We start from the raw sequence: 14418 nt of genomic DNA, 5'->3' as shown, positions 1-14418 counted from the left end.
CTCCCAAAATGCTGGGATTATAGGCGTGAGCCACCACAACTGCCCCAAAACAAATATTTTTTAAATGAGTTTTTCAGTGTCTATTTTTCCAATATTAGTAAACCATTTCTCCTAAAACTGTTGGACAGAATGTTCAATTAGCTGTTATACTGCAATTCAATAACTTATGAGTTGAATTTTAAAATGAATAGGAAGGAGGCTGGGTGCAGTGACTCATGCCTGTAATCCCAACACTTTGGGAGTCTGGTCTGGAGGATCGCTTGAGCCCAGGAGTTCAAGATCAGCCCGGGCAGCATGACGAAACCCCATCTGTACAAAAACTAGCTGGGCATGGTGATGCGTACCTGTGGTCTCAACTTCTAAGGAGGCTGAGGTGGGAGAATTGTTTGAGCCCAGGAGGTAGAAACTGCAGTGAACTGCGATCGCGCCACTGCACTCCAATCTGGGTGACACAGTGAGACCCTGTCTCAAAAAAAAAAAAAAAAAAAAAAACAGAACTAGAATGAGACTTAGTAAAACTTAGTAAAAAATAGAACTAGAATGAGACTTAGTAAAACAATAAAAGCTAAGTAGATAATATGTGAAAATTCTCCAGTAGCAGGAATGGCCCCTGGGACCTTTAAGAAACAGATGGCAGTATTCAATTTTAAGGTCCTTGCAGAGTCCTTGCTACCCTAAACCTTCCTGCAAATCAGCTACACACAACCGTGAGTCAGTGACATTAGGAAAGAAAAGGGATTGGGGTCACGGCCTGAAGGTATAATGACAAGGTACAAAAAAGGATAGGGATGGATTTCATAACCTAGCTTAAATGCAATGGGGAAATAAATTCGGGAAATAAATCAGGTCAGTAGAAGAAAAGACCACCAAGTACTTGCAGAGATACTTGGAGAGACACTGGGTTTCACAGGGACATGGCATAGGGTTCCATCCAGCTTCACTGCGATCTTAAAGGTCAAGTTAACCTGAGTAAGTTGGAGGACTTTGAAAATCCAAGTAAAAAAATTGTCACTAGCCTGTGACAATAGGGATGAGAGAAATAAAAACTTTGCAGTTGGCCAAAAAGGTTGACAGTGAGTCTAACAACTGAATTAAAGTGGTGTGGCCCTTAAAGTTTATTAAATTCCATTTATTCACTCATAATTGCACCATTTTCATGGAAAGTCTTAGTCTAAAACACTGAGAGGATATACCGTGGAACTAGATGGCAAACTTGCTTTGGTTGGTTTTTGTAATCTTTTTTTTTTTTTTTTTTTTTTTTTTTTTGAGACGGAGTCTCGCTCTGTCGCCCGGGCTGGAGTGCAGTGGCCGGATCTCAGCTCACTGCAAGCTCCGCCTCCCGGGTTTATGCCATTCTCCTGCCTCAGCCTCCCAGTAGCTGGGACTACAGGCGCCCCCCACCTCGCCCGCTAGTTTCTTTTTGTATTTTTTAGTACAGACGGGGTTTCACCGTGTTAGCCAGGATGGTCTCGATCTCCTGACCTCGTGATCCGCCCGTCTCGGCCTCCCAAAGTGCTGGGATTACAGGCTTGAGCCACCGCGCCCAGCCGGTTTTTGTAATCTTTATCATTGCTAGAAAGTTAGAAAAGGGTGGTATCACTTCAGCAGAAATTTTGAAAAACTCGTGGAACCAGAAGAAACCCAATCTAAAAGAAATACAAGAGAACATTTTTGCAGTTTTAAGTGCAATTTCAAAGAAAACTCAAACTTAGAATCAAACTCAAAGATTCAAAGAGGCAGCACCCCAAAGCAATATTTTTTGTTTTACTGAGGTATAATTTACATACAACAAACTCAACATTTTAAGTGTACCACTAGATGAGTTTTTGACAAATGTATACAGCCATGAAACCCCCACCAGAATCACAGAACATTTCCAGCATTTCAGAAAATTCCATTGTGCCCTTTTACAGTCAACCTCTTCCATTCACCCTGACCTCTGGCAAGCGCTGTTTTCTGTCACTGTAATTGTACATTTCTAGGGCTTTATATAAATGGAATCATATGTAGTCAATGTGTCTGATGTCTTTCACTTAGCGTAATGCTTTTGAGATTCATCTTTTTATGGCTCAGTAATATTCCATTGTATGGATGTGTACTACATCCTGGTTTTGTCCTTTTACCAGTTGATGGATGTTTAGGTTGTTACTAGTTTTAGGCTATCAGAAAGCTGCTATGAACATTCAAATACAAGTTTTTATTTTAAACATAGGTTTTAAATTCTCTTGCATAGTTACCTATGAGTAGGATTACTGAGTTGTATAGTACATGAATGTTTAACTTTCTAAGAAACTGATAACCTGTTTTCCAAAGAAGCTGTACCCTTTCACACCCTCCAGCAATGTATGCGAGTTCCAGCTGCTCCACATCCTTGCCAATACTTGGTGTTGCCAGTCACTTTAATTGTAGCCATCCTGGTGTGTGTTAGTAGTACATCATTGTGGTTTTAGTGTGCGTTTCCCTAATGACGAATAATGTTGAGTCTTTTCATAAGCTTATTTCAAGTTCATATATCTGCTTAGGTGGAATGTCTATTGAAGTCTTTTGCCCATTTTTTATATCAAGTTGCCATCAGACTGAGTTGTAATTTTTTCAATATTCTGCATACAAGTCCTTTAACAGACATGTTTTGCAAATATTTTTATCCCAATCACAGCTTGCGTTTCATTTATTTAATGGTTTTTATCAAAGAGAAAACATTTTTAATTTTGATAATTTAATTGACAATGTTTTTCTTTTATGAGTCATGCTTTTAGTGTCCTAAGAAAGTTTGTTTTATCCAAGTACAAAAATATTTTCTCCTGTGTTTTCTTTAGAAGTTCTATAAATCTAGCTCTTAAAATTTGGATCTATATTCCACTTCGAGATGATTTTTGTGTATGATAGAAGGTAAGGATCCAGGGTTATTTGTTCATAGGGATATTCAATTGTTCGAGCACCATTTGTTGGAAAGACTGTCTTACTCATTGAATTTTCTTGGCCCCTGTTTTTGTTTTGTTTTGTTTTGTCTTGTTTTTTTTTTTTTATTTTTATTTTGTAGATGGAGTCTCGCTTTGTCGCCCAGCCTGGAGTGCAGTGGCGCGGTCTCGGCTCACCCCAACCTCCGCCTCCCATGTTCAAATGATTCTCCTGCCTCAGTCTCCTGAGTAGCTGGGACTACAGGCGACCACCACCAGGCCCAGCTAATTTTTTGTATTTTTAGTAGAGACGGGGTTTCACCGTGTTAGCCAGGATGGTCTCCATCTCCTGACCTCGTGATCCGCCCGTCTCGGCCTCCCAAAGTGCTGGAATTATAGGCGTGAGACACCACGCCCAGGCTTGCTTGCTTGCTTGCTTGCTTTATTTATTTATTTATTTATTTATGAGTCGGAGTCTCGCTCTGTCGCCCAGGCTGGAGTGTAGTGGCGCGATCTCGGCTGACTGCAACCTCCACCTTCTGGGTTCAAGTAATTCTGCCTCAGCCTCCCTAGTAGCTGGGATTACAGGCTCGCACCACCACGCCCTGCTAATCATTGTACTTTTAGTAGAGGCGGGATTTCGCCATCTTGGCCAGGCTGATTTCAAACTCCTGACCTCAGGTGATCCGCCCGCCTCGGCCTCCCGAAGTGCTGGGATTACAGGCTGAGGTAAGGTATTTAAAACACCCTGCATCGGTATGGGTGTAATAAATGATGACCTGCCTCTTAATTTATCAGGTGGCAAACTGAGGCTGTGGGCACTTAAAGAGACCTAGCATTTTCTAGCGCACTGCTCTCCTTGGGTACGCTGGCGACAACCTGCGGCCTCGGGTCGGGAGCTGAGCCACTGGCCGGAATCTGCCGCTGAGCAAATGCACTCACTCAGACCCGACGTCTCCCTCTAGGGCGCCGTTCCCGGGCAGGTCCCTTCACGAGTCTTCAATTCAGGCCGAGCAGGGTCCTGAGGAGGCGCCGACCTTACGCGAAGCCTCCTGCCCGAACCCTCGCGGGGTCAGCTCCTTCCAGGCTGAGAAGTGAACGGCGGAAGGCGGAGCGCGCCCCGGGGAGCCCCGAGCGGGGACTGGAGCTCGAGTGGGGCCAAGTTCACGGGGTGCGGCCACGCAGCCAATGAGCGCCCTCTATGCCCCTACGGTGCCCCGCCTCGCCGCGCTCCCGCCCTCCCGCCGCGGACTGGGGGTCCCGACCAGTCCTGACTGCACGGGTGGCGCGGCTGCGGGGTGCGGGGAGCATGGTGCGCGGCAGGATCTCCCGGCTCTCGGTCCGGGACGTGCGCTTCCCCACGTCGCTTGGGAGCCACGGCTCAGACGCCATGGTAAGCGCGGCCTGCGGCCCGGGTCCGTCTCGCCCCGCCGACTGCAGACCCGCAGGCCCCGGGTAGCTTCCCGACTTCGAACCCATTGCTTCTGTAAGGTGGGAGGCGCGCCTGGAGCAGACACTCGCTTTTCATGCCTTGGAGCAATTGTATAAGTATCCAGAAACTTTCCATTCTCCTGGGTTTTTTCTTTGCTGGAGTTTATCCTGGTTTCACTTTTAGGACTCACATTTTCCTGGAAATGGTAGAATGCATAATAGGCAATAGCAGCAGAATTATTTTCTTGGGTTCCCGCCAATGAAACCCTAGAGCACAGCGCTAGCTGGCTTCCTCTGTACGCTGAACGCGACGGGGTTCGCGGTGAGGGAGAACGGGAAGGCCGGGGCTGGGAGTTTGGAGTGGTGATCCCGCCTCCGCAACTTGCTATGTGAATTGGAGAAGATCCAAATCTCTGGGTCTTTTGGACCCGTCCATGAAATGAAGGTGTCACAGTCGGGTTGAGAAAGCAAGCGCGTGATAACCGGGTCATGTGAGAGGCAGCTCTCATGAAATTACCCGCAAACATGGTTAGAAAGGACTGATGCAAGTATCAGTCTTAAGAGATGTAATAAATTAAGGGCAGGAACTCTGACTCCTACCTGAATACTGAAGGTCTTTTTTGCTTACTGAGGGTGTTAGAATGTCAGGCCTTCCCTCCCCTCCCCCGTCTAGAGCGGTGTTTCCCAAACACTGTGCAGGGTCTTCAGGGAGCCTGTTCCCCTCTGGGTCCTCAGTGCCTGATCTCATCACTGATGAGATTGGCCGCGCTAGAAAAGCAGAGTTGTATGGGCATGTAGTGAATGTGTGAAAGTATGCCGGGAAATGAGGAACGGCAATGTTAGGAAAATGGTTACCAGAAGGGAGGAAAGGAAATGGGGTCACGGAGGGGACCATGAGGTCTCTAATTCCCACTGTAATGTTTTACTTCCTAAACTGGGTGGATGGCAAGCTGGTGTTCATTACATTATTTATACTCTTTGTGTACCTGAAATGTTTTATAAAAATAGACCTCTAGTTAAAGAAAGTTTTTAAATGCAAAAGAATGTCCTTTTTGAGATTAAGTTCATCCTGAATTTTTAAAATGTTATTCTATTTTATTTTTAAAATTTATTTGTTTATTTATTTTGAGACAGGATCTCTTATCTGTTGCCCAAGCTGGAGTGCAGCGGTACTATCATGGCTCACAGCAGCCTTGACCTCCCTGGCTCAACCAATCCTCCCACCTCAGCCTCCCAAGTAGCTGGGACTACAGGTGTGCGCCATGAAGCCCAGCTTCTTTTTGTATTTTTTGTAGAGACAGGGCCCAGGCTGTCATCCTCTTTAAAATCTTCATATGTCCTTTCTTTTTTTTTTTGAGACGGAGTCTCCCTGTGTCGCCCAGGCTAGAGTGCAGTGGCCGGATCTCAGCTCACTGCAAGCTCGGCCTCCCGGGTTTAAGCCATTCTCCTGCCTCAGCCTCCCGAGTAGCTGGGGCTACAGGCGCCCGCCACCTCGCCCGGCTAGTTTTTTTCTTGTATTTTTTAGTAGAAACGGGGTTTCACCGTGTTAGCCAGGAGGGTCTCGATCTCCTGACCTCGTGATCCGCCCGTCTCGGCCTCCCAAAGTGCTGGGATTACAGGCTTGAGCCACCGCGCCCGGCCCATATGTCCTTTCTTATATGATGTTGGTGAATGACTTAAACACCCAGCAGGCAATCCTTTATGGAACTCAAATATTTTAAATTTTACTGTCTTATAGAATCCAAACACTCAATCTCATGCAACTGCCTTTGCCTCTGTGAAGCTTTAGCAGCTGTGGGTAAGTCACACAATCTTTCTAAGCCTAGGTTTCTCATCTGTAAAATGGGTATAATAATATTCACTTTATACATGTAAATGAGATACCTGTAAAGAGCCTGGCTCAGAGAAGGCCATCAGTAAAGTTGGCTATAGGCCAGGCATGAGGCTCACACCTGTAATCCTAAGTGGAGGCCTAGGCAGGAGGATCAGTTGAGCCCAGGAGTTCAATTACAGTGAACTATGATTGTGCCATTGCACTCCAGCCTGGGCACTGGATGACACAGTGAGACCTTGTTTCTAAAGAAAAAAGGAGGGGTTGGCTGTAATTACTATTCACTCTAAGGAAACTGAAGCAGAAGGAACCCCTAATCTAGACTTGACTTTGGATTTTTGAAATGTTAAGACAGCCTGGTTTGGCTGAGCATGGTGGTTGTTCAAGCCTATAATCCCAGCACTTTGGAAGGCCAAGGCAGGTGGATCGCTTGAGCCCAGGAGTTCGAGACCAGCTTGAGCAACATAGTGAGACCTCGTCTCAACAAAAAAATACAAAAATTAGCTGGGCTTAGTTGCGTGCACCTGTGGTCCCAGCCACTCAGGAGGCTGAGGTAGGAGGATCTCTTCAGCCTGGGAGGTCGAGGCTGCAGTGAGCTGTTAACTGTGTCACTGCAGCCTCCAGTCTGGGTGACAGAGAGAGACCCTGTCTCAAAAGACAGCCTGGTTTACTATAGAATAATTCAAGAAATGGAATTTGCCTCTGGGCCTGAGTGGTGTCTAACACACGATGAGGAGACATTATCTAATGCCTGCATTGCAAGCTCATAAATACTTAAGCATTTTATCTTGGGGAGATAGGGCGCATGTTGTGTGCCAACTCTCAAGTGCCTTCTTTTAGAATGAGCTGCTTTGCAGTTCACCATGGAGATGGCTTCACATGCCCTTGAGGCATGCTGGACCATCAGCACTTAGCAGCAAAGTGAGCCTCCCTGATCACACGTAGGATATTTTCAAGAAAGAGCAATAAAGCTATCCTCAAAATCTGCTAAAGACTCCGCTATTTTTTTTTTTTTTTTAAGACAGAGTCTTGCTTGTCGCTCAGCCTGGAGTGCAGTGGTGCGATCTCATCTCACTGCAACCTCTGCCACCCAGGTGCAAATGATTCTCATGCCTCAGCCTCTGAAGTAGCTGTGATTACAGGTGCGCACCACCACACCCGGCTAATTTTTGTATTGTTGATAGAGACGGGGTTTCACCATGTTGTCCAGGCTAGTCTCAATCTCCTGAGCTCAGGTGATCCACCTGCCTCTTCCTCCCAAAGTGCTGGATTACAGGCATGAGCCACTACCCCGGGCTTCCCTCCTTCTTAATCTGAAATCTATTTATGTTCCTTTCTTCTCTGTGAATTGCCCTTGTTATTTCTCCTTTGGCTGTCCTTACCCTCGGATACTTTTTCCGCTGTCGGCCGCCTCTTCGTGGGCTCTCTCCCCTCATGGCCTCCTGCCTTTCTGACGGCTCCTCCTTCCTCCGTCTTCCCTCTGGCAGGCTTAGGCCTCAGCGTCTTCCCGGTCTCCCTGCACACTCCCGTGAAGACCCTCTCCGCATTCTGGCTTTGGTGCCACCCTTTATGCCGAGATTCCTAGATCTCATTTCCGGATCTGCCTCCTTAACCCGTAGGTCTGGATACTTCCTGTTAGGTTTTCCACCTTCATGCTAAAGGCGGTTTGTCTAAACCGGAAGTCATCTTCCATACCCTGCCGCCCCTCCCTCCTGACCCATCTTGGATCATTCTGCTAATCACAGGGATCCAAAAGCTTCAAGTCACTTTTGGCTCATCTCGTCCTGTTGACCCCTCATCTGAGGCTTCAGTGAAAGGTTTCCTTTTTCCATTGCTTCCTCTTCTTGGAACCCAGCAACTGTCGACGGGTCTTTAATTCTTGGAGTCTCCCTCTCAGCCTCATCGCTCAACTCCTTCAGGAACCCAATGGCTCATCCAAGCCAGGATGGGCACCAACCCTTGAATACACTCCAGTCTCTCCCTCTTCTGACCCCTTTACTTTCTGCACTGCTGCTGCTACCTCACCTGAGATATTCCTCCCTCCCAGATCCTTCACTCCCCTTCCCACTGCTGAGAAGCTCCCCTTCCTTTACCGGCCAGCTCAGATTCTGTCTTCATCATAAAGCCTTCTCCCGCTTCAAGAAGCACATTCGGCCGGGCGCGGTGGCTCAAGCCTGTAATCCCAGCACTTTGGGAGGCCGAGACGGGCGGATCACGAGGTCAGGAGATCGAGACCATCCTGGCTAACACGGTGAAACCCCGTCTCTACTAAAAAATACAAAAAACTAGCCGGGCGAGGTGGCGGGCGCCTGTAGTCCCAGCTACTCGGGAGGCTGAGGCAGGAGAATGGCGTAAAACCCGGGAGGCGGAGCTTGCAGTGAGCTGAGATCTGGCCACTGCACTCCAGTCCGGGCGACAGAGCGAGACTCCGCCTCAAAAAAAAAAAAAAAAAAAAAAAAAGAAGCACATTCAGCTAACAGTGCTCTCTAACAGCCAGTCGTTCATAGTTTGCATCTCTCCCAGGCCTTAGCTTGTTCTGCCTTATATTATTAAGGTTTTTGTAACCATGTCTTTTTATTTATTTATTTTAGAGATGGCGTCTCGCTTTGTTGCCCAGGCTAGTCTTGAACTCCTGGGCTCAAGCAATCCTCCTGTCTTGGCCTCCCAAAGTGTTGGGATTACAGGCATGAGCCACCATGCCCGTCCTATAACCAGGTCTTCTCAAATGTAACCTCCTCAAGGGCAGACATATCTATAACACCTTTGCAAGCTGCACCAGCTCTGACATGTAGTTGGTGCTCAGTGATGCATCACACTGACATCCTGCAACTGGGCTGTGACACTAGACTCAGGGCTCCCATCCATCACATACAGCTCCCTCAGCCACAACACCCCCAATACAGGGAATTAAAATCTGCCTTCATAATTTACTTGTGGTGGGATGCGGTGGCTCACACCTGTAATCCTAGCATTTTGGGAGGCCGAGGCAGGTGGATCACCTGAGGTCAGGAGTTCAAGACAAGCCTGGCCAACATGGCAAAATCCCATCTCTACTAAAAAAAAGAAAAAATAGCTGAGCATAGTGGCGGGTGCCTGTAATCCCACCTGGGAGGCTGAGGCAGAAGAATCGCTTGAATCCAGGAGGCAGAGGTTGCAGTGAGCCAAGATCATGCCACTGCACTCCAGCCTGGAGGGCAGAGTGAGACTCAGTCTCAATAATAATAATAATAATAATAAAATTTTATTTACTTGTTGTGTGACCTTTTGCAAATTACTAAACCTCCTTAAAACTTCATTTCCTCTTCTCTAATAGGGATAAGAGCACCTAGTTTATAATACTGTTATAGGATTAAATTAAACCATGTAGAGCTCTTAGAATATAGTGTGTCTGGCACAATAAATATTATAGAATAATAACAACAGTAATAAATTGTTATAGCCTTATGCAAAATTCTTCTTTAAGAATGCATTCAGATCTTCTGCCTGGCTTTTTGGGGTCTCCATTATTCCATGACAGAACAAAACAAAAAAAGAACAAATTCATCTAGAAGCTTTACTTCTTCATTTTCCCCCACTGGTATCTGACCTTGTGCCAATGTGTTTTCAGCCCTGCTATAAACTGCTGTGAGATCAGTCCAATTTTATGCAAGAGTTTTCTGAACCTTTGGCTTGTTCAATTTGAAGCTGCTTGTGAATGTAACTTTGTTCAAAGCGCTGACGGAGATAGCTGCGAGTGAAAACTCCTTGGCTTAAAATTGAGCCGCTGCTGGGCATGATGGCTCATGCCTGTAATCCCAGCACTTTAAGATAAGGCCTAAGCGGGTGGATCACTAGAGCTCTGGAGTTTGAGACCAGCCTGGGCAACGTGCAAGACTCCATCTCTATTTTTTTATTTAGAAAATAAATAAATAAATAAAAATGAGCCTCACTTTTTGACCTAATTGAAAACAGGTGATAAAAATGTATACATTGTGATCAGGTGCAGTGGCTCACACCTGTAATCCCAGCACTTTGGGAGGTTGAGGCAGGCAGATCACCTGAAGTCAGGAGTTCAAGACCAGCCTGACCAACATGGTGAAACTTCGTCTCTGCTAAAAATACAAAAATCAGCCGAGTGTGGTGGCATGTGCCTGTAATCCCAGCTACCTGGGAGGCTGAGGCAGGAGAATTACTTGAACTTGGGAGGCTGAGGTTGCAGTGAGCTGAGATCACGCCACTGCACTCCTGCCAAGGTGACAGAGTGAAACTCCGTCTCAAAAAAAAAAAAAAGTATACGTTGCACTTGTTGAAACACTTTGGATCTTTCAGGAGGACATTCCTTTTCTCCATTCAAAGCCCTTTGTTTTCTTTGGGGTATAGCACCAGTTCCTTCTGTGGGAGCTCTTGTGGCATGGCTCCTGTGGCATTGTCTGTCCTCGTGTGACATCATTCTCATGGTTCTTTTCGGGTTTCTCATGCTGGCATTGTTTCAGCGGGGAATTCTCTCCCGCAGCACACGGACCCTGACTACTCAGCTGCCTATGTCGTCATAGAAACTGATGCAGAAGATGGAATCAAGGGGTGTGGAATCACCTTCACTCTGGGAAAAGGCACTGAAGTCGGTGAGTTGAAGATTCTCTCAGGGTTCCAGAATGCTTAATTTTCAGATGAGATTCTAATTTAGATTTTTAGATTCATTAGAATCTTGATTTAGATTCAGTTCCGATCTTGTTTTTCTGTGTTTAACTGCTCAAAGTGAGTAAAAACAGTGTTTCATGGTTTGTGATTTATTTCACTGGGAGAAATTTAAAAGTGACAGAATTTGGCCTCTCTCCTTGCAATCATCTCTAGTCTGTTAGAAAATCCGTGACTCTTAGTCTGTTTCTCTGTGTCAAATGACAGCTACAAGGATGTTTTTCACCTGCCTTCACCCAGGGCCACTGTCGAGCTTTAACAACCTGCCATGGGTGAGTAGCCAAGGGCAATGAGAGGGAGGAGATGTGAGTTCCCATAGCAAAAAAAGGCTCATTGTGATGTGCACAGTGAGTCTACTCACTTTTCTATATATATTTCTTTTTTTTTTTTTTTTTTTTTTTGAGACAGAGTCTCACTCTGTTGCCCAGGCTGGAGTGCAGTGGCGCAATCTCAACTCACTGCAACCTCTGCCTCTGGATTTAAGCAATTCTCCTGCCTTAGCCTCCCGAGAAGCTGAGATTACAGGCACCCACCACCATGCCCAGCCAATTATTGTATTTTTAGTAGAGACAGGGTTTCACCATGTTGGCCAGGCTGGTCTTGAACTCCTGACTTCAGATGATCCGCCTGCCTTGGCCTCACAAAGTGCTGGGATTACAGGTGTGAGCCACCGCACCCAGCCTTTTCATAGCAAATTGGTTTCAAGTTCACTATTTTCATGGCAAAAAAGGGCTTTGGCCCCGCCCAATCTTGGAAGTCTCCTTTGGGGAAGAGCAGATTCTTTAAGATGCATACTGAGCTGTGTATACGTCATTCTTTTTTTATTTGCATTTTCTATTTTCTTAAACAAGATACAGAACATAACTTTTCTCAGAGCTGGATGTGATCTCAATGGTGATCTTGAGCCATCTCATTTTTTAGAGAGAAGAAAACTGAGGCACAGGCAGATACCCAGCAAGTCATGGCAGAACCACCTGACTGCCCGAAGCACTTTCTCTTCAGAACTTTTAAATGCAACTCTTTTGAACACATCATACCTGCACATGGTACAAAATTCAAGAAGTACAAAACAGTGACCTTTGCCAGGTCAATTTCAGTGGATTATTAGGGGCTGAAGCCAAATTATGCTAGATTGAAGGGTAAGGGGCTAGAAGGAGGGAAAAGAGTTTCTCTAACTTTGGTGGTAGTGTGACACCTCTCCCATGGATATTTGCACCATCAGCGCTCTCAGTAGTTATAGAAAAAAATGTTGGCCCATTGAGATATTTTAAATGGTTAAGCATATAAGAGAGGTGTGTGAGTTTGTGAGTGTGTGTATGTGTGAATGGCAAGGGAACCTTCCTTGAACTTGAAGTGGACACTGCCCAGGTGGCTGCTGTTCCTGCTCTTCACAGGGCTGGCGGTCAGTTGTCCGGCAAGTCAGTCCTTCTGCAGACTTCTCCTGAGTGCTGCCATGCATCAGGCACTGAAGTAATTTTAAAAAGAGAAAGATAGGCCAGGCGTGGTGATTCACATCTGTAATCTCAGCACTTTGGGAGGTTGAGGTGGGCAGATTGCTTGAGTCAAGGAGTTCGAGACCAGCCTGGTCAACATGGTGAAACCTTGTCTTTACTAAAAATACAAAAATTAGCTGGCCGTGGTGATGCGTGGCTGTAATCTCAGCTACTCAGGAGGCTGAGGCATGAGAATTGCTTGAACCTGGGAGATGGAGTTTGCAGTGAGCCGAGATTGCGCCACTCCACTCCAGCCTGGGTGAAAGAGTGAGACTCCATCAAAAAAAAAAAAAATTAAAGAAGGATGAAGAAGACAGAATCCCACATATCAGGAGCACACAGACTTATTGGGGAAGTAGACATAAAAGACATGATCATAGTGCAGTCTGAGAATGATTATTTTTTAAAATTATGTACAAGTTTTACAGAGAGAGGATATATTAGGCTGTTCTTTTTTTTCTTTTTGGAGACAAGAATCTTGCTCTGTTGCCCAGCCTGGAGCGTAGTTGCACAGTCTCGCTCACTACAACCTCCACCTCCCGGGTTCAAGCAATTCTTGTGCCTCCGCCTCCCGAGTAACTGGGATTACAGGCACACACCACCATGCCTGGCTAGTTTTTACATTTTTAGTAGAGATAAGGTTTCACCATGTTTGGTCAGGCTGGTCTCCTGACTTCAAATGATCTGCCCACCTGGGCCTCTCAAAGTGCTAGGATTACAGGCACAAACCACCACTCCAAGCCAGGCTGTTCTTGCATTGCTATAAAGGAGTACCAGAGACTGGGTAATTTATAAAGAAAAGGAGGTTTAATTGCCTCATGGTTCTGCAGGTTTTACAGAAAGCATGGTGCCAGCTGCTCCGCTTCTAGGGAGGCTTCACGACACTCACAGTCCTGGTGGAAGGCGAGGAGGGAGCAGACACGTCCTATGTCGGAAGCAGGAGCAAGAGAAAGACAGTGGGGAGGTCCTACACACTTTTAAGCCGCCAGATCTCACGAGAACTCACTCACTATCTCAAGGCCAGTACCAATGGGATGGTGCTAAACCATTCATGAGAAATCCACCTCCATGATCTAATCACCTCCCACCAGGCCCCACCTCCAACACTGGGGATTACATTCCAACATGAAAATCGTGCAGAATGTCTAACCCATATCAGGAGGTAACTTCACTCTGTCCAAACGGCTCAGGGAAGGCTTCAGAGCAGAAGTAATGCTTTGAGGTGAGTCTCAAAGAGCCAACAGGAATTTGCCAGGCAGAGAGAGGAGACCGTACTGTGAGTCAATCCCCCTTTTCTCCATTAAGTAAACAATTTACTGTTAAAGTTTTCCCCAAAATAGTATAACCACTTAATAAGATAGAGCTGTGAGCTATGTTTCTGCTTATTCTGCAACTGTAATTATCCCTTGTGTGTAAGTTGAGTACTTTATGAAGCTGCTGTCTTTCTCCATACTGCAAACCCTACAACACCCCCCCCAAAGGTTGCATAAAACTCAGCGAGCTTCCGAGGTATGTTAGGCCATTGGACCCACTCTCTGTTAACAGCCAAGACTTTAAACTTGGCCGGCTTGGGCATACGTGGAGGGGCCCTGGGCACTAAGATAGATCAGAAGCTCTTCTGGGATGGGTGCTGAGCTCAGTGTTCAGGGCCTTCACTCCCCTTCCCCTCCTCCATTCCCAGCCTCACACCGCTGTCTTGGTGGATGTCTCAGGCAGGGGTAAATCAATTTCCATCTCTCCATGACTTTAATTAATGACTCTTTTATGCTGTGGTTTTTGGCTTCTGCCTTTTTCAGACCACAACATGACAGAACCCATTTTAACTTTAACCTTGCTGCATATTTCAGGTGACTCACTGCAGTCTCACTAAATGTGTTACACAGCACTCACACTGAAGATGAAAAATGCCATCAGCTCATCCTGGTTCTTCTGCTTACTTACCTAATCATCCATTTATGATTAAAAAAAAATAGGGTTACTGTGAAGAGAGTGCTTATGTGTGAGACAGAGAGGGAGGGCTGTTTTTCAAATGTATAGAATACACCAATGTAGTTTTTGGTTGGGTATTTTTTAAAATCATGCCTTTATTAAA

General features: G+C 46.0%; 1 protein-coding gene across 4 annotated transcripts in view; it reads left to right on the top strand.

Moving 5' to 3' along the window:
* Nucleotides 1-3582: 3582 nt before the first annotated feature.
* ENOSF1 (enolase superfamily member 1) overlaps nucleotides 3583-14418 on the top strand; it is a 43223-nt gene continuing 32387 nt past the window's right edge. The window contains exons 1-2 of one of the 4 annotated variants that reach the window (XM_033178190.1): nucleotides 3583-4290; nucleotides 10632-10760. In XM_033178190.1, coding sequence (XP_033034081.1) covers nucleotides 4086-4290; nucleotides 10632-10760 — 334 coding nt within the window. In that variant the 5' untranslated portion in view covers nucleotides 3583-4085. Of the gene's footprint in view, nucleotides 4291-10631; nucleotides 10761-11048; nucleotides 11106-14418 lie in introns of those variants that run through there. The other 3 variants (XM_033178191.1, XM_033178193.1, XM_033178192.1) reach the window with 3 other exon arrangements.

Source organism: Trachypithecus francoisi, unplaced genomic scaffold (assembly GCF_009764315.1).
Source record: "Trachypithecus francoisi isolate TF-2019V2 unplaced genomic scaffold, Tfra_2.0 Lachesis_group19, whole genome shotgun sequence".
Classification (NCBI taxonomy): domain Eukaryota; kingdom Metazoa; phylum Chordata; class Mammalia; order Primates; family Cercopithecidae; genus Trachypithecus; species Trachypithecus francoisi.
Note: the sequence above shows the minus strand (reverse complement) of the source record. Positions and strands in the feature narration are given on the sequence as shown.